This window comes from Euwallacea fornicatus, chromosome 1 (assembly GCF_040115645.1).
Source record: "Euwallacea fornicatus isolate EFF26 chromosome 1, ASM4011564v1, whole genome shotgun sequence".
Taxonomy (NCBI): domain Eukaryota; kingdom Metazoa; phylum Arthropoda; class Insecta; order Coleoptera; family Curculionidae; genus Euwallacea; species Euwallacea fornicatus.
This window is the reverse complement of record NC_089541.1, coordinates 7,641,066-7,659,813: the sequence shown is the minus strand read 5'-3', so window position 1 is coordinate 7,659,813 and position 18,748 is coordinate 7,641,066. Positions and strand designations below refer to the sequence as shown.

Genomic DNA, 18,748 nt, shown 5'->3' with positions numbered 1-18,748 from the left:
ATAAATAATGATAGTTAAGAATAAGTTAGTAACAAACCTAATACTTCCAAAAATACCATAGTGTCCGAATATTAATGCGAGTCACTGTATGTCATTCCAATTAGTACTTTCCAGCAAAAACACGTACAACCCTTTTGATATTTTAGTGTTCACGTGGAGTGCCTAAAGCTTCGCTCGGACAGGACGGTTCAATATCTACACGGATGGTTTTGGCCCGTGGCCAAAGCCGGCACCGGTGAAACACGAATGAGAAAAAGTTTCTTTTTTGTTCTATCCCGAGACCTAGTTTCACGTTTATTTCGGGCAAATAATACGGTGGCACTTCTTCGGTTTCAGCAAGATTAAGGGAAGTGTTTGTGTTTGCAAAACGGCTCCGGAGTTAAATTTCGTTTTGTAACTCCGTTGCGGAAAGCCGATCTGTTTATCTTTGTCTGTGGGAAAGGGTTTTATGACGATTTGTTCAACAATGTAATACAAAGATAATATTTTTGCAGCTTGAGCGCCCCTAGATCTCCTTTACACCGGTTCGAATGTCCTATAGAGGTTTCCGTCGACTCCTCGCACGGAAGTCTCGCAGGCATTTTGATATGTATAGGTGCTAATGATTGAACCTCGGGCTCTTCCGGCCAAGCAGACGTTGTCGCCCATTGGGTGGCGTCGCTTATTCGCTGTAAACCGCCTCTACCCCACAGATTAATTTTAAAATAATCAGTTCAATCGAGCTACTTCTAGTCGAGTCACTGTGGAGGGTGGAAGTCTCAAAGAGAGACGACTCTTACTTTAAATCGCCTCCGTTAAAAAGACCTGCTTCACGAGCGAGTTTAGTTGAAAATAACAAACATAGAATTATTTAACAAAAAGGCGTTCCATAGCTAACATGAAGTTCTTCAGTGGCCGTCGTCATCAAAATTCTATTTTTGTTACAAAAAAATGCGCTCTTTTTCTTTAAGTTTCTTACGTGACGCGTATGATTAGTTCTACTTAATAAGGTAACATATTTTGTAGCACGCTACGTTAAAATATGACATTAAATTTAAAAACTATCTGTGGGCTATTTTGGAAAATAAATAAATAATTTTTGAAAAATTATTTTACGCTTTCACAATCCGTATTGTGGAGAGAAGACGTTTGCGAAGATCCAGGAATATTTTGCTATTTATTAATAAAAGTCTGTCCTTAAAGTTTGTTGGCACTCTGTATACGCATACAGATATTCTACCATAAAATTAATAAAACCACATTTTACATAGTTATTTAGTATCATTCACCCTAGACTGATAGACACGTAATTAGTATTAGTGCTAACTGTAATATGGTATCTTTTTCCCTGCTATGTAAATGAAGTTTTAGTGAGAGCGAGTAAAAGGCAATTAGATTATTACTAAGTGCGAGGGAGACAGACTATCAATTCCCCTTCCATTATCAACGATCGGCTAACGTCGTTGACTTGCAACCAGTACACCTTGATCCGAGGGTGTATGCGGTTCTATGTGATTTTGGAGGATGCAAATTACAGGCGTGCAGGTTGCTTTCTTCAAGAAAAAATTCCATGATTAATTTGAATGTGGTCTTACTTCTACAAACCCCACGATAGAAATGATATTTTTGAACGCATCAATTGAAAAACAAATCCCTTTCGTGATGCGATGCGTTCTCGGATAGGGCGTACCGTTTGCGAGTCAACAACGATAGTCTGTCTCCCTCGCACTCATCAATCGCCTAATTACCTTCTGCTTGCACTCATTAAAACTCTATATGCATAGCAGCGAAAAAGGTGCTGTGTACGTACCGAATATTACATATTATTCTTTCTCACATATGTACATTTCATTCTGCCTTTATCCACCAACATGAAAATGAAAAAATATTAACTAGCAGTGGCTGCCAGCAATTCCATTTGCCATCAGGACTAGATTAATTGCTGCTTTGTGTTCCTACCAAATGCGACCTAGTGGCGAAATCAAACTGACTTTCCAATTGAAAATATTTTTTGTCTCCGAATAGTAGTTAACTAAAACCAAAATGTAGCTAAAATTGGGAAAAAGGAAAATTTAGAATAAAAAAAAACGTAAAGGCGCGAAATTTATGTATGGACGCAATACCAAAAACGAAGTAAATAGGATGTTGGAGTGTTACCCAGCGGACTTGTTTAAACTTGTTAACGGATATTTTCCCATCGAAACCGTCATTCAACCAATTCATTCTCCGTCACGTCATTTCCCACCAATAGAACGATGTAATTTTTTTGCACAGAAGAGTTTTAAGCGCCAATCAAACTTTCAGCAATAACCACTCAAATTTAACCCCTGGTTACAAAGTGACTGAATTTCACATTTCCAAATGAAACCTGAAATTTCAAGTTAAAAAGCATGAAACTGACCCAAAAGTAAAATCAACAATTAGCAACTACAGAGGTACTCGAAACTCCAATCGGATCCTGCGTAGGGATAACTGGGGTGTTTAGTGTAGTATTACTAAATAGCTATTGGTAAACCGAACAACTTCGGGGTGTGGACTTCCGGATTTCCCTGCTTTCGAACAACGTTAAAATGTTCCCTCTGTCGGTCGGTTCAATATCGGTCTGGATAAAGCTGGCACGACGCCAAAGCCCGAAAGCGGCAGCTTCGTAGTGGGAAATAGCTGCCGTTGTTCGGTGCCATAATCTGCTTTCATGCTGCATGGTGATTTCGGTCAAAGAGTATAGCTGCAAGTTAGGGTCCCATCGGGACTGTTGAAAAATATAGGTCTTTATATCTGAAGCTTCAAAATTTGCATTGTTTCGAGAATGCGGGAGAGATAATATTAAAATTGTCGTTACAACAGGAATTGAACAAAAACAGAATTAAAAATCATCAATGGATGGAAATTAAAACGTCATCTTTCTAGATACGGAAAGATCCTTTCCTATTTTAAATTGTACCCGTGTGCGGAAACTACCCCTTTCTACGCTTTTCAATTAAGCAAATATAATATTTGCTACGGGACCCACATTTCCCTCGAAACTACATTAATAAAACTATTTCCGGTAATTATAAAAACATCGACACAGCTACCCTCTTAGACCCTTGAAATTGCCGACTCTAAATAGGGCAAATGACAAACACGTCTTTCAAGAGATGTCCTTTGGGGAGACAGTGTGTGACCCAAGCACGAAGCAAAGAAAAGGTTTTAAAATGGACCGCTGAGATTATACTCAAATTTCCCTCCCTTGACTATTTGCGAGCTTCAGGGAGTCCCTAATTGATATCGGGCCCCTACGGAGTTCGCTAATAGTGGATCTATAGTGTTAGTTTCATATGGCTTTGCCCTTTATTTTGGAAATATATGGGATGGCCAGCTAGTGTTTGGGTCATAATGAGCGTTGTTTTTATGCCTCAACACAGCTTGCCTTTGACCCCACTACACTATTATGACGGTCACAGGGTACATATGAGACTCGAAAAGGTTCTCTGATATTACAGAATTGTGCAACGTGCCTCTGTGGATGTTAGGAAACCCTGGAAAACAATTCTACTGATCCCATTTCGACATCCATCATTCGTTATCCAAAAGCGACCGAAAAATTTATTGTATCTCCACCAAAGACATCCCCTTTATCAATAAGGGAGGATATTTAGAATGTGTCAGATATTGTTTCCAGGGAAATCAGACGGGAAGCCTGATTTTAAGGCAGACAATAGTGACATCCTGTTTGCAACAAAGAGGGATTTATTTGTTTTATATACGTACATGTGTGCCTGGTTTTATCAGGATGCTGTTTATAATCGGTGCCTGGAACGAATGTTATTGTCTTCTTTGTCTATGCTGACATATATGCGAGAGCGGTCGTAATGTTTCCTCCTTTGCTTAATACTCAGAATATTTGGATTTATAGACTCTGAGCTGACTTATGAAAGAGAAAGCAATATGAGATTTACATCAATTTGAGTAGTGAGGAACAATTGCGATCCTAGGGAAACGGTTCTAGACAAATAACTCTAGCGCGCCTTGCCCCCACATGCGGATGAATGGGGCAAAGGGCACTTTTACACACGAGAGTAGGAAAAAAAACGCACGATTTCAGAAACTGCAATATTAATTTCTTGTTTTTATTTTCAGGTAAGGATCTTGAATCTAGTGAAAGTAAGGCGTGGCCAAGCTCAATCAAATTTAGAGCGATAAAAACCAAGTAAGATACTATCTTTTATGCAGTTCTATTAACACAAAATTAATCACTACCACTATCACAATCGTCACCAAATACTTCTTCTTTGCGCTTAAGCTGACTGGACAAATTTCTAATGTCCTCAAGCAACGTCCTCTTTATACCATCACCATCACTGAAACTTCCTGGAGGCAACTCTTGCATCAGTGGCAGAGGTTCCCCCTCCCTCGGTCTTATTGTATGTGGTAGTGGTGGAGGAGGAGGAGACGATACAGGCAACACTACAGAACATTGCAGAGGTGGTTCCTGAGTCAACAGCTGGGAGTTTGGCAGTGGTTTTATTGTACGCCGTGGTGGGAGAGGAGGAGGAGGAGGAAATTCAAACGAATCTACAGAACTTTCTAGACGTACTTCTTGTGAGAACAGAGGAAGAATCGGCGGTGGTTTTATTGTAGTTGGCAATGGTAAAGGAGGTGCAGATGATACTACAGAACTATTCTTTGAGGATTGTAGCGAGGGGTTAAGCAATTTTGAAGTTCTAGGGGGAGGAATTGGTACTGTTTTACTGATGGCCAATGCTGATAGGTCAAACTTGGCTAATTCTTGCTGGGGGAGTCGAATGACTTCCTCCTCCTCCTCCTCCTGAATGCCCCTCTTCTTCCTCGCTGCAACAAACCGATCATGCTGGTTCAATGCTTGTCTTAATTCTTTCATCATTAAACTAAGATACATTCCTGACTGATCTTCGTATGGCTCGTGCTTCTTCACCTCAGCAGGATCTTCACTGGCAGGTATAAACAGCTCGTAGTCCTCTTCAACCGCCTCCTCTTCATCGTCATAATTAATTTTAACCAAATCATCATCACTGGCTTTATCCTTAGTCTTCATATGATTCTTCGGTGCAGGCATTCTGTTGGTTGAGTCTGACAAAACTCCATATAATCTGCAAAGCACATCGACAGATTCATACGTGGCAAAAGCATGATCCCGCAAGTCTTTTAAAGCCCCCTCCAACTGCTTCATATCCGAATTTTCCTCAATGTGTTCAACTTTTCGCAGCACCACGTGGCACTTTTCCATTATAATGGAAAGGTTGTTCACGGCTCCGATTAGAGTCTGCTGCAGCTTTCCGGAAAATTGCCTGGTAAAGTAGCTCTTATTTATCGAATCGATCTCTAGTTTCTGTGTAATGTTAAATTTTAGGTTATTAAATTCCTCTTGGATGTCTGTGTAAAGGTTCTCTAAGCTTTTCTGAATGTCTGGAAGGTCTTCTTTTAAAACCGTTTCTATAGTTTTGATTTCAAATCTATTGCTAAGTGTTAGTCCTAGGTAGTTCAAGTATTTCGACGAAAGGAAATTGAAGATGTCCTGGATTCGTATTGCGAGGACATCGCTGTTAGCCTCTTGATCTAGGGATAGGGACTCTATTGGGATGGTCTTTACTGCCTTAAAATCGTCAGAGATTTCCTGCATTGAATTTGCGAGCTGGGCCGCTTTCCCCAAAAGTTCCTTTAGATAAGCGATATTCCTTCTTAAGAAAAAGTCTACAAACTCCCGAACATTCTCGTTCGACACAAGCAAGTTCTCGTTTTCCTTTGTTGACTTTCCCGCTTTCCTCATCTTAAAATACCGTATAATGGCTATATTAAGCTTGCGCACTTTCTGGAAACTTTTAATGACGCTACTGACGATTGCCTGCTGCCGTTTACGTTTTAATAGCACTTTTCTTTCCAAGTAAAACAATACTGCTGCAGTTAACGAAGCCAGTCCGAAGACCGGCTTATTGTATTTCCATGCAACGAAAGTCGACCCGATAACTACCATGCTTCCGGCAATTATTCCCAATGGAGGTTTTCCAGAATTAGTCGGGTAAATTTTAAAATTGCAGGCGTTTAATAGCACTTCGTAATCTTCATCCAGCAGCAATCCGGACTCCAATATAGCTCTGAGGTGCTGAGTTAACAAAGGTCCGTAACGGTCATTTAGGGGCGGTGACGCCATTGTGGTCGGAACTAGTCCTGGAAATCAGATAAAAATTCATTAAGCCAGGAAAGTGTAGTTTTTCGTTGATATCCCGTCCTCTCGTAACGTTTGTTTCGGAAGGGAGGTGGAAGAGTGAAAATGTGACGCTGCTGAGCTTTGTTAGGGAGTAAAATGCATTTTCCTTTCCATTAAAGAAACATGTTTCAGGCGTTTACGTTTGCTCCCAATGAAGACAAATGTTGATACTAGTTAATCGTATTCAATAGGTGACACTTGAGAAAACTCGAGAGGAAAATAAGAACGAATTTCGTTACTTGATTGAGGCAGTATAAAGTGGTTTTACCGCACGTATCAGTATCAAAACTCTTTAAATCAAAATTCAAAACTTCCGCTTTTCCAATTTTCATCTTAAATATCCGTACTTTATCCCCATGATTCAGCAGGAAAATATCTAAATTCTCATAATTCTAAAATCTTAACTTCAAACTGAGAATCCCTTAATTTACATGAAATCGGTTTTGACTATATTAAGGGACCTTTAGCCCATATTCCTCACCAGTTTCCATAACTTTGTTAAATAATACTTGAGGGTGTTCTGCCAGCCTGTAATCTGCATAATACCTTACATTATTTACGCTTCCCCCTGAGATCTATCACCTCTCGTTTAGTCTTCCAATGACACCTTCAACACTGGATATATTTTACAAATATTTATAATGGAAATTATGACGAATGGATCTCTGTACAAAATCTTCAGCAATGATCTTCATGAACACATCTAAACGAAGTTCTTACAATAGCCAAGAAGATTTACACACTGAAAGCAATAAAGAAACCTTTCCTGGTTCATTAAAAGACCTAATAAAGAAATTAACTAGATTCCGCATTCTCCATCCATGAAATTCAGTTTTCATAACTATGAAACTTAACTTGTTTTTCTTGCTTTTCCTATCTTTATAATTAGATTAATTAGTATATCATACATATATCAAGGCACTAAAAGCCCTTTAATCGCGAAGCGAAGAAATCTTGAGGAGAAAGCGAATTTTCCATAATTAACACCCTGTACAAAAACGGTTTGATTTATTTTATTCGGTTATACAAATAACCATTCATTCGTATCAGGGGAAGAAGAGAAGAAGGTTACTCCCTTGAGAGTAAAACTTTTTCCCTTCTGAGAGGGAGTAAATTCGTTACTTTAGTCTTCGAAATGCAAAATAGTATTTTATAATAAAAATGTATGAAAATATCTTTAAAACATGATAAAAATATTTCTTATTCCATTTGCATTAAGGTTACAACTAATTAACGCTTTTGTTACGTCAGATCTTACGAACTGTTATCAATTTTACAAATGTTTTCACTCGTCAGAATTTAAATTCTTGATGCTGATTTCAAAGTTACCATGCATTCATCATAAAGATCGTTTTATGTTCGCTTCGGCAAGCTATAATGGTCGGGTATGATCCATACATAATACAATGGCGGTAATAGCTTTCTCTTTGAGTACATATTAGAACCAAAATCCCGAATTGTGCAGGTCATTCATATTGCGTATCCTCATCCCTGACTATAACTCTAAAATTTGATGAAACCGCTGCGTTATGAAATAATCATGATCGAAAAAATTGAGAATTTTTGAATATTTTTTAATATCACATGTGCTTCATTTGAAAATAATATTCGTGTAGGAATTTTATTCTGAACTGTGAAATTTTTAATACCTTTAATACAAAAATACAATATTTGTCTATCGAGAACACGCGCCTTGATCGATTATCCACTCTACCGCCCGTCTCTAGTACACACGTCCAACGCAAACAAAGTTATGTACTAATATTCCGCAATTGAGAGCACAAATAACCGTATACTTGGGAGGAAATAAAACTGAATTTACCTTATCCCGTTCAGTAATGGGATTTCAGCGTCCCATTTCGAAACTAGATTCCAGTAAAATAACTGATTTGCCCTGGCAACACTGAAAAAGCACTTTACAGGACTGTGTATCGATCAGCTTAGCCTTGGCGGTAAACAGTAGAACGACGAACGAGGACGAAGGAAACAGCTGACTGTCGTGGGAAACGGCCTCAGCGAAAGCGAACGAAGGCAAGCGGCGCCTGTCTGCCCCATTAATAGGAATGGGCAGCAATTATCGATATTTCTCGTTATTATTAAGCTTTAAAATATTGTATTTGAGAAGTGATGCAGCTGATAAAAATATTTCCTTATAAGTTCTTTGTCAAATTTGAAATGTCTTAACTTAGTAAATAATGCATGGAGTGTAAGTAAGGAGTTCTGGGCGGCCACTCTACTGTGCGTTCAATTTCAAATATATTTCTTTTGTTTATTATTCGGCACAGATATTTATTCTTCTTAAGTAGCTTTAATCTAAAATGTAGCTCAAGTGCAGCTACTTTAACCTTCAAGATCTCTTATTTATTTCCATTGGCACGTTATTAGGAATGGTGCAGCTTCCAGAGAACATACCATATATCACCTCTTTTACCTAATCATTCCTAACTTCGTAGGGTATCTCGGTTAATAAGGGTATTGCGGTACACATAGAAGGGTATGATTTGGGCAAAGATGACTTTAGTCCGGGCGACAAATTACAGCGCCAACGTTAATATTCTTACATTAATTGGGGCTAAATTACAGGTAGACCTGTGGCCGATGTATTACTCAATGTGTGATTATGTAGATTTAGTGCAGATTAGTCAAGCACCAGGAAATTACTAGAGGAAATTGTAGAGATTTTGCCCATAGTTGCATTTGTTTTCTTTGAAATATTTTATAGAATATATTATTCTGCACATTTTATTTTTTCATAGAATATGAGATCATCTTTAAATAAAATAACAAATATATCTGTTTCCCCTTTGCTCTTTACATTTCACAAACAATAAACCAGTAGCATCACGGCATGTTCACGCTTCTTTGTCAAGGGAGCACTTCCCGGATTAGTCGACACGGGATTATCGTAACCATTTTATCTTAATTTATCACTGTCCCCACAGTGAAAAAACAATCAAATGATTTGGTCCTGAAATCCACTCACGTACGAAATTATCACTTATCTAGCCTTCATAGGTTAATGTGAAGCAAACGCGATCTTCATTGAGTTACTCGCCATCTTTCAGATGTGATTTATTTCTGGATATATATATGAATTAAACATTACTGATTCGGGTGAAATATTTTGCTGGTCGTGAATAAGTAGTAATTTATCACACATGTCTCGGGGGGGGAGGGGGGGTTCGCAAATATTAGGTTTAACCCTTCAATCATCCCATTTTAATTAGAATTTTCGTAGTTTTCTATGAATTAATATACGGATATTAAATTATTGAATTATTATGGATATCGAGGGCAAATAGAAATCTGTCCATTTAAAACAGAGAAAATTATATTTGAAGAGTAATTCTTGTTATGACGTTTTCTCTGATTCGATCTCTACGTAGGATGATATTACGAGTTGGAAACTTTGGCGATTTCAGTTTTAATGGGAGAATTTGATATTCTCATGATTCGAACAAAAATATGTGTGACCTAAAATAAGAAATTCTACCATGCCATGTCTCAATCTCATATTTTACTCTGCCACTATTTAACTCGCCAATGCCATAATAATTTAACTCGAAGTGTAACATTACAGCTCTTAAGATATCCTGATTCGTGCTCCAGTTGATCGATCTATCGATTTTATTTATTGGGGTCCAAACTAATAAGGGGGCATTAAAAACGTTGTAACGATAGCTAGGCCGAGAATCTCCTTTGATCCCTTTTTCATTATAAACGCCAAACCGATATATTGAGCCACACGAGATTTCGATACATGTTGAATTATTCATACGCTGGAGCAAAAATCAAATTATTCGGAAAACATGCTATTTACCATTTTAGCCCTCTGGGATCGTTTCTACTTTAACGCACTAGAACGAAATTTCAATTTCGCCCAAAATATTCTTTATCGCCGCTTTCTTTATTTGAACATTCATGTAGTTCCATCGTCTTAAACTTGTCTTAATTGTAATCCTCGAGCTTGGAAGCAAGGATCCCTGTTAGCATATTGCCATGTTCTCATTCTCTAGTCTCCTGTCCCTTATCCCGACTAACTACCATGTTTCCCTCGTGATTAATTAATTTTAATTTGATTAATTGCCCCGCCCATGTTCGTTATTACACTGTTACGACACGCAGATATTCGCTCTCTGTTAAGGAGGACCTCTGGATGTTTCAGAACTATGCGATTACAGCCCTTCAAGTACTCGCATTATTGGATTGGGGTATGTGACTCGTACAACGTTAATGCGCAAAGTTTGTATTGCGTTATAATTAGCGAATGTGTGATTCATTAATTTGCTTAATTGGGGGCTAAAATGTTGTTGCTGGTTGCAGAATTTCAAATAGAATTTCGAGCTCCAACCCTGCCCGGAGGAGCTCTGTCGGTGATAGTGTGAGCTCCTTAATGCCCTGCTGCAAGAGGCTAGGGATAAAGTTATTCTCACCGGGTGATTTGTGTGACCGAATACACAGAATTCCTGTTTTCAGTACAGATGGTCTGCCTGCTTTTTCTCACACTTCTCGGCCGTTTTGCCCCGCCCTGAAGATATAGGGTCTATATCCCATTCGAACTAACGCTTCTTGAGAAATGGCAGTTAACTACAAACCATCGAATTTACAAATGTTTCGGTTGAAATTAATTTTGGCCACGTCACAAATTTTGAATAATTTGACATTTTCAAAATGGGTTGCGCCAAAATTGCGGCGTTTTTCTTTTCGAATTTGTTGAGGGACTTGTCTTTTAAGTGATGTGGAACGTTTTGACGCCCATAAGTTCTACAATCAATGTTCGACTAAATTAAACCTACATTCTCACCTGAATATTAATTCAAAGACTTTGAACGGAAGTGCCTTTTAACATTTAATAGGAAATGGAATAAATGTTAATCCAAGGAGTGTGGCTGTTTAATAAAACCGCAAAGTAGATTTAAACGAAGCTGTATTTGCATATCTAAAGCGAAGTGTGGTGATAAGGAGGACCGTTTTAATAAAGCCGTTTAAGAAACACGAAAATTGCCCTTTCTATGTAATGTTAAGCCACCTTCGCAATATACATTCGGGTTGTTCCATTGCAAAGGACCTATCTATTGTTATTATCGCATTTTTTGTTTTAAGTATTTAAAAAATAAAATTTACTATAATACAGGGTGTTAGGCAATTAACTTTCGTGAATTCAATCAATGGTTAAGAACATCATTTTGAACAAAAAAGTTTCATGCAGCTGGGGTCGAAAACCTAGTAGTTAAACCGATTACCAACGTAATATACAGGGTGTTTCCTAACTACGTGTAAAAAATTTAAAGGCGTAATCCTCGACTGATTTTGAGTCGAAAATGTTTAATAAACATATGTCCGCAAATGCCTTGTTTCCAAGATACAGGGTGTTGACTGAAAGACGTTGAAAAAGGTTTTAAAGGTTTTTAAAGGTTTGGTGGTATTTACTAACTTGTTTATTGTTAGTTTTTTTTTTGCTACTTCCACTACTATAAACAAGATAGTCAGTGTTATTTTGGTGTTTTACTCTCTAAAGTGAAAGAATTTAGTTCTGTGTCCCAAAAATCAGATTATACCTCAGTTTTGAAAATTTTTCAAAGGCCTAATTACACTAATCAAGAAATGGCCAATATGGTTTTTGTTTACGGCCTTGCTGATGGTAAGTGTTTGGCAGCGAGGCGCATTTACATGGAAAGGTTTCCAAACCACCAAGCTCCCAACCACAAAACCTTTAAAAACCTCTTTCAACGTCTTTGTCATACAGGATCTCCTATGAAAACTCCAGGAGGAGGAAAGGCAATAACACGTCGAACACCAGAAGTGGAGGAAGAAATCTTAAGATGTATTGAAGAAAACCCCGGAACCCCCGGTATTGTATTTTCTAAAATACAAACACCCAAATTGAGTCATTTTGGAAATAAAATCTCTTTTTCTTGTCACATTTCAACACCCTGTATCTTGGAAACAAGGCATTTGCGGACATATGTTTATTAGACATTTTTGACTCAAAATCAGTAGAGGATTGCGCCTTTAAATTTTTTACACGTAGTTAGGAAACACCCTGTATATATCATAAATCGAAAAGCTATGATTAGCTTAAAATTTAATGATATGATGAAATGGCTGTTGACAGATGTTCATTGTTTGAAGAGTAACCAAAGAAGTTAAAATTATTCAGCACTAACATTGCTAAAAGCAATTTGAAACTTGATCAACAACTAATAATTCAACTCAAACGGTAAAAATAAACGTAAGCGGCAACGCTGCACTGAACGTGACTGAGGAATCTGCGTTTGTTTGTTATAATTATTTTTTGGAATTCCTAAATACTCGATGAGTGATAAAACCTGAACTTTAGTTAATATGTGAATTTATTCGGACCTATTTACCGTACCTACGTGAAAATGTATTCTTTACTCGAGTATCATGATATGTTTTTAATTTGTGGAGGAGCGTTAAAAGATTCCAAAGAATGGTTATCCAGAAAGAAAACTTCCAGCTCGACTAACGGAATTTTTCTTAGTGCACTAGAAAATTGGTTAAAACGCTCTCGTGCGTACATGGACTCGAATGGTGGACATTTCGGACATTTAATGTAGTGAAAACAATAACAAATTCGTGTTTTTGATTGTGAGTGGTGTAAAATGTATAACGTAATATGTTATGCTAATTAGAGATGACAACAATAATTTAAAGGTAAGTGGCTTTCCAAAATAATAAAATAAGCATTACATAATGTTTAAATTTTAACTGCAAAACCTATCGGACCCAAAAAAATCCGTGTGTATACCTAGTTGATGTGGTTATTTAGGGAGGTATGTAAATGAAATAAATACGACACGATCTTGCTAATTTTTAAAAGATGTATTTTTTTTCCCGGGAAAATGGTTGCATTTACTACCCCTATTGTAAGGAATTTTTTGTTCAAAATTATGTTCTTAATCATTAGTTAAATTTACAAAAGTGATTTCCCTAATTCCCCTGTATTTATTATTTAATAATTATATATATATATAAATATAGCAAGGGGCGATTGGGCTATTGATAAGTGCGAGGGAGACAGACTACCGATTCCTTTGCCATTGTCAACGATTGAGTAATATTGTTGACTCACACGCAGTACGCTTTAATGCGATGGTGGATGTAGTTCCTCATGGCTTTGGACGAAGCAAATTACGTGCATACGCTCAGTTTTATAATGAATTTAAAATTTTCATTTATGTAATTTAATAATAAATATTTTAATATCATATATATACAGGGTGGGGCACCAAGAGCATCTCGGGATATTACGTCCTTATTAATAATTTGATCGAAAATTGTTTTTAGAGGTGTATGTAGGACCTTACAAGGTAAATTTTAAAAATATTTTCATTTATACAGTGACTTCAACCAGCCAATTCCGCAGGCTGATAGCGTGAGGTACCTGGGAATGCACCTTGATCGGAGGCTGACGTGGAGAAAGCACATACAAACCAAAAGGGTCCAATTGAATGAAATTATCAGGAATTTGGCCTGGCTCCTGGGCTACCGCTCTCAACCAGGACTAAGCAACAAAGTCCTAATCTATAAATGTATTGTCAAACCAGTTTGGACTTATGGTATCCAGCTTTGGGGAACCGCTAGCAACTCGAATATAGAGATTCTGCAGCGATTCCAGTCAAAGACTCTGCGCATGCTAGCGGGAGCCCCCTGGTACGTGAGCAACCTTACTTTGCATAACGACCTCAAAATGGTAACCGTGAGAGAGGAAATCCGGAGACAGGCCAGAAGGTACATGATCCGGCTAAACAATCATCCCAACCACCTTGCGCTGAATCTCTTAGACTCCTCTCGATATTCCAGTGGATTGAACAGATTCAACCCACTGGAACTTAGCGACAGGTTCGGCACCTAATGGGAGGAGGACCGAGATGTCGGTCACCCTTCAATCATTTATATTTTGTTTTGTTCTTTGTAAGTTCATATATAAAAGTTGCTGAATGTCCTTGTAATTAATATGTGACAGATTGTAACATGATTAAAAATAAAAAAATAAAAAAATATATACAGTGTGTATATAAAAAAGATACATCTCAAACATATGTTTTTTTTTAATGGAACACCCTATATTTTATTACATATTTGGAATTATAAGAAGAAAATAGTACAAGTTTGCATAACACACATTGGATCTAAAACAATCGTTTCTCGAGAAATTTTTGAAAATATAAAAATGCAAGAGTTAAGAAAAAATTGTTTTTGCTAGGTGAAATGAGTTACTTGGCTATTATTTTTTTACTATTACTTCTTAACTACAAACTAATCTTCAGACTAGAATTAATTATTTACTAAACTGATATACAGGGTAAGCAAAAAGAGTGGTCAAATTTTACTCCCTTATAATTTAGCATAACTTTCTTATTTCAAATGGAATATATACATTTTTATGTATTACTTAGAATCACTAATTAATTCCCTTTCAATTGATGCTATAGTATTCTACACCTATCTTTTACCGTTTTCCCATAATATGAAATTTTATTTAGTTTTCAATAATAACATTAAATAATACAAGTTTTTGTCAGGTTATGCCTTGTATTGGTTGCTATGGTTATTAAAGAAAGCTATTTATAGAGGACGAATTTTAAAAGTATTTTTTACAATATATACTTATTAATCATTTTCGATCAAATTATTAATAAGGACATAATACCCCGAAGCTACATCAGGGAACAAAAGTTACGTAATAGAAATGGAGTTATCAGGAATCCGTTAAAATAAAGATATTTTTTTTAAATCCGAAGCATACATATAAAATCTATCGATGTGGTTTCGAACAATGACTAGTGACGAAACTAATACAGATATTTTGCTTCTCTACTTGGAATGGCGTAACAGTGATAGTACGAAATATCAAGTGATGTTAGTTTTTGTCGATTTTGAAAAAAGTGTAAATATCTCGAAATCCATGACATTTCCATTAAGGTTATTTTTTTCATTTTTTGACTTCTAAAGGATTGGCCTTCCATCAGGCAAAGTATTGTCGAAGGTTTACGGGACACCTTGTATACATATTTTGCTTGCGTTCATTGAAACTTCATGCACATAGCGACGAAAAAGCTACTGTATTGGTCATTCATTCAATACGACACGATCAGTATGTTTTTACGTATCATTCAATCCGAAAGTAGGCTTGACCATACCTGCTGCTTTTTCATGTTGGTTTTAACCTTTCTACAAAATTACCTAAAAGGTCGTCGACTAATATAAAGAATGTCTTTCCTTCCCCCCATTTTAAATCAGCTGATAACAAACACCGATTCTCGATTTAACCCTTTTTAGTTCAGCTTACGTAGATAACGAATTCGGCAATTCATCGTCTGGTCGATGGATCGTGGCCTTCCTTAACATTATTCCTCACTATCGGCCTCATTCGTTACGGGAACCAGAAAATTCCAATATGTCCGTAAGGGTAGAAGGTCTACTTTTGACCTCGTGTGTTTCACTTCGCTTAACCAGCGGACTGCAAATTCCCATTTACCCACTTCGGGGATATGGAGATAATTTATGGTGCGGAAAGCCTAAACCGCCCCAAAGTAGATTGATCGGTCCCTTTCATGACGTTGCGGCATCTGTTTGGTATCGTCGAAACTTTTATCAGATGAAAGTAATTTCGAACTCAGGCAATTGTGAACTACTTTTCCTGGTCTTGTTTAATTCAACGCGCTGTGTTAAGGGAGAAAGCGCTTGTTAAGCCGAAAAGTTTTGGGGTTGAAAAGAGGGTCGATTACACTGGAATGCAGCCCAACAAACTATTTTACAAAATGACATATTCAATTTCGATCTGACCCCCGCACAATTCCAGTATTTCATCATTGCCCTACTGCCTTGTAATAGCTCCTTTAGACTACCCACGCCATAAATATGGAACGTGGCAATAATGCTACATTACAGTGCAGTAATATTTTTCTTAAACTGTGGGGAAACTCCAATCATTGCAGGCCCCCGACCGTGTAAATCTCGTAATATCAATATCTGGAGAAATGGCGCTCCTCGACTCGCACGTTTTGGATCTTTCGGTAGCTGGTCGGAAATTATATTGATATTACAAATTGAGTATTCAAGAACGAAACAGGAGTTATTCAACTGCTGCTGAGATACATTAGTGATGTATATTTGACTTGAAGAAATATTAGATCTATTGTTAGGTGTGCAATAATAAAGCAGAAAAGGAGAGAACGTCCCTGAATTTGGCTCCGGAACTAACCTGGATTTCGAGTTCTCTTAATAAGCAGTCAAGCTGAAGTCGTTTGGCATGTCACAAGCTAGGGAATTTCATTCTTTGAGGAAGAAACAACTTTGTTGAGGTTAATATCTAAGTTTAGTCCTTTAAACCAATAATTTTAAAGCAAAAGTGTTGGCTCAAAGAGGTTTTTAAAATTGCTGAATTGGATTAGCTTCCTTCGACTCATCAATTCTATGGGAAAAACATGAGCTTGAAGTACTCTCCAATAGAAGATCTAGGTAGAAGGAAGAGATTTTATGGAGGTCGCTAAATGCATTAAAAAATCATGCAGTTTTCGATTTCCTCTTTTCAATCATTATGTAGATTAGAGGACGTGCGCAAAACACAAAATACTAATAATCGTGGTTGGGCGATCATACACGTATCAAAAATAAGATAGGCTCTAATAAAAATCCTATTCTATCAGCAAATTTAAAAAATAAGTAGTAAAGTACGAGCTGAAATACGGGAATAGTTCTCTTAGTGTGATAAGATCACGTAAACTCTAAAAAAAAATCAATGGAATCCACATGATCTTTCGGTTCTGCCAGCCATTAGAGACGGCAATGGTATAGTTTTTCCTGGATTACACAAAGTTCCCCGCATTATAAAACCCGACAGAGTCGCAATGAAGGTCGCCATATTTCTCCACCAATTGCAATTTTATCTCTCCATTTCGCTCTTCCTCTCCATTATCTAGTTCTATATCTATGGCACGTGATGGTGAAGTGACAAAAATTCCGAGGCAGAGATTAATCACAATACTTCTTGCCATATATTCCGTAAGGCTTAGGCGGCAAAAAACGTCCTCCCTCGTAAAGCTGCTGAAAATGGCCCATTAATCAATCCAAAACCTTGAGAACACGGAAATGATTTCTGATGGTCCACCAAGGAAAAGTGCAATTATTGTAGCATACACAAGCAGATATGATGATGCTGAAAAGCGTTCCATCATAATGTCGTCAGTATAGCAGGTAATAAATGATAGGAGTCTTACTGATAGGCTAATACAGAATTTGCATTTGAAACCTTTTTATTCCACAAAGCTGCTGATATTTTTAGAGCTTTTTCAAAGAAAATAAAATTTACATATAAATGATGGCTCAATATCTTCTCTCCGCTTTTTCCACTGTTTAATATAACACAAAGATTGTTTCGCATGCTTGAACTGGAAGGAAAGGTTTTAGAAACTATATTTTGACTTCACGAATATTTTCCATAATCCATGTCTTTTTCCTACCGTTCGGAGTGAATTATGAAGCAAACGCAGCGTTAAAATTAGCCTCAGGTGTTGGAAGGAACGGAACGGCTGGGACGGGTAAATCATTTTAATTTACATAACTCGAGAAGGTCCGGACAACCAGATTAGACCCAGATTTAATTACTGCGACCTCTGCCAGTAATCTCGACAAAAGAGTTTCTGATGAACGATTAGATTAACGGATTAAGTTGCCTAAGGGTCGGTTGGCTGTAAGTGCACTAGTTGTGTTGGAAAATTGCTAAAATGTATGAGCCAATTTGCGCCTATACGAAATAGAAAGTGCATTTAAATTGAACACAAGAATTACTTTCTGAATAGGCGAGAATTGGCATCTCCTGAGCGGCATGATAGGAAAAATTATTCGAGTAAAATGCCCTACCTCATCTTGGAAAATGATGATAATTTGCTTATACGTTTATAGTTACAGCGAACTTTTCATCCATTTTAATATCCATTAACCTCACCCGAACTGACGTTTTTCTCTTTTTTTTTTGTACAGGAAAGTTTTCATAGATACGGCCTGACATTTTGGCTGCCGGGTCATGTGGAATTCGCCCCTGAGGAGGACACCTACTTACTAAAAACCTCCCTCTTTCGCCATTCTTCCGCTTCAGACCGCCTTTCAGCGTTTTTTTCAAGCGTTAGCGGTACTCGTCCCTTCTTCGTATCTTCTTTTTTAATTTACTCCTCTTTCCCTTTATCTTCTCCATTTGTGTTCGTCTATAAGTTTATGTCTTCCCTTTCTGCTTATTTTTGCGTCAATCTCCTTATTGGTGAGAATCTCCCTCATACACATATGTATATTATCCTACGTTTCCACCCTCTCCAGCATCTTTCTTATTTCAATTTGCCTATTTATCGTTATTTCCATCTTTTTGTTCGATTTATCCCTCTTGTTTTGCCGTTTTACGCATTGAAATATTGTGTATTCTACTGCCCCTTCCTTCGTTCCTCAGTGCCAGCATTCAGAAGATCGTTCCTTACCCATTCTTTCCAGATATTTTCCAAATCAAACGTGACCCGTCAACATCTACGT

The 18,748-nt window shown here is 37.3% G+C and overlaps 2 protein-coding genes across 13 annotated transcripts in view; one reads left to right on the top strand and one right to left on the bottom strand.

Annotated features, from left to right (window-relative positions):
* Positions 1-18,748, top strand: part of cpx (complexin) — a 220,394-nt gene that overhangs the window by 145,811 nt on the left and 55,835 nt on the right. The window contains exon 1 of one of the 12 annotated variants that reach the window (XM_066291176.1): positions 12,701-12,880. The exons of the other annotated variants lie outside the window; for them this stretch is intronic. The gene's annotated coding sequence lies outside the window, so the exon portion shown is untranslated. Of the gene's footprint in view, positions 1-12,700; positions 12,881-18,748 lie in introns of those variants that run through there. 12 annotated transcript variants of the gene reach the window in all.
* LOC136350766 (uncharacterized) lies at positions 4,058-8,204 on the bottom strand. Its single transcript, XM_066302832.1, has 2 exons — positions 8,025-8,204; positions 4,058-6,162 (listed from the first exon to the last, which is right to left on the bottom strand). Exon 2 carries the CDS (start codon positions 6,143-6,145, stop codon positions 4,208-4,210), a length of 1,938 nt encoding a protein of 645 aa, XP_066158929.1. The 5' UTR covers positions 6,146-6,162; positions 8,025-8,204; the 3' UTR covers positions 4,058-4,207.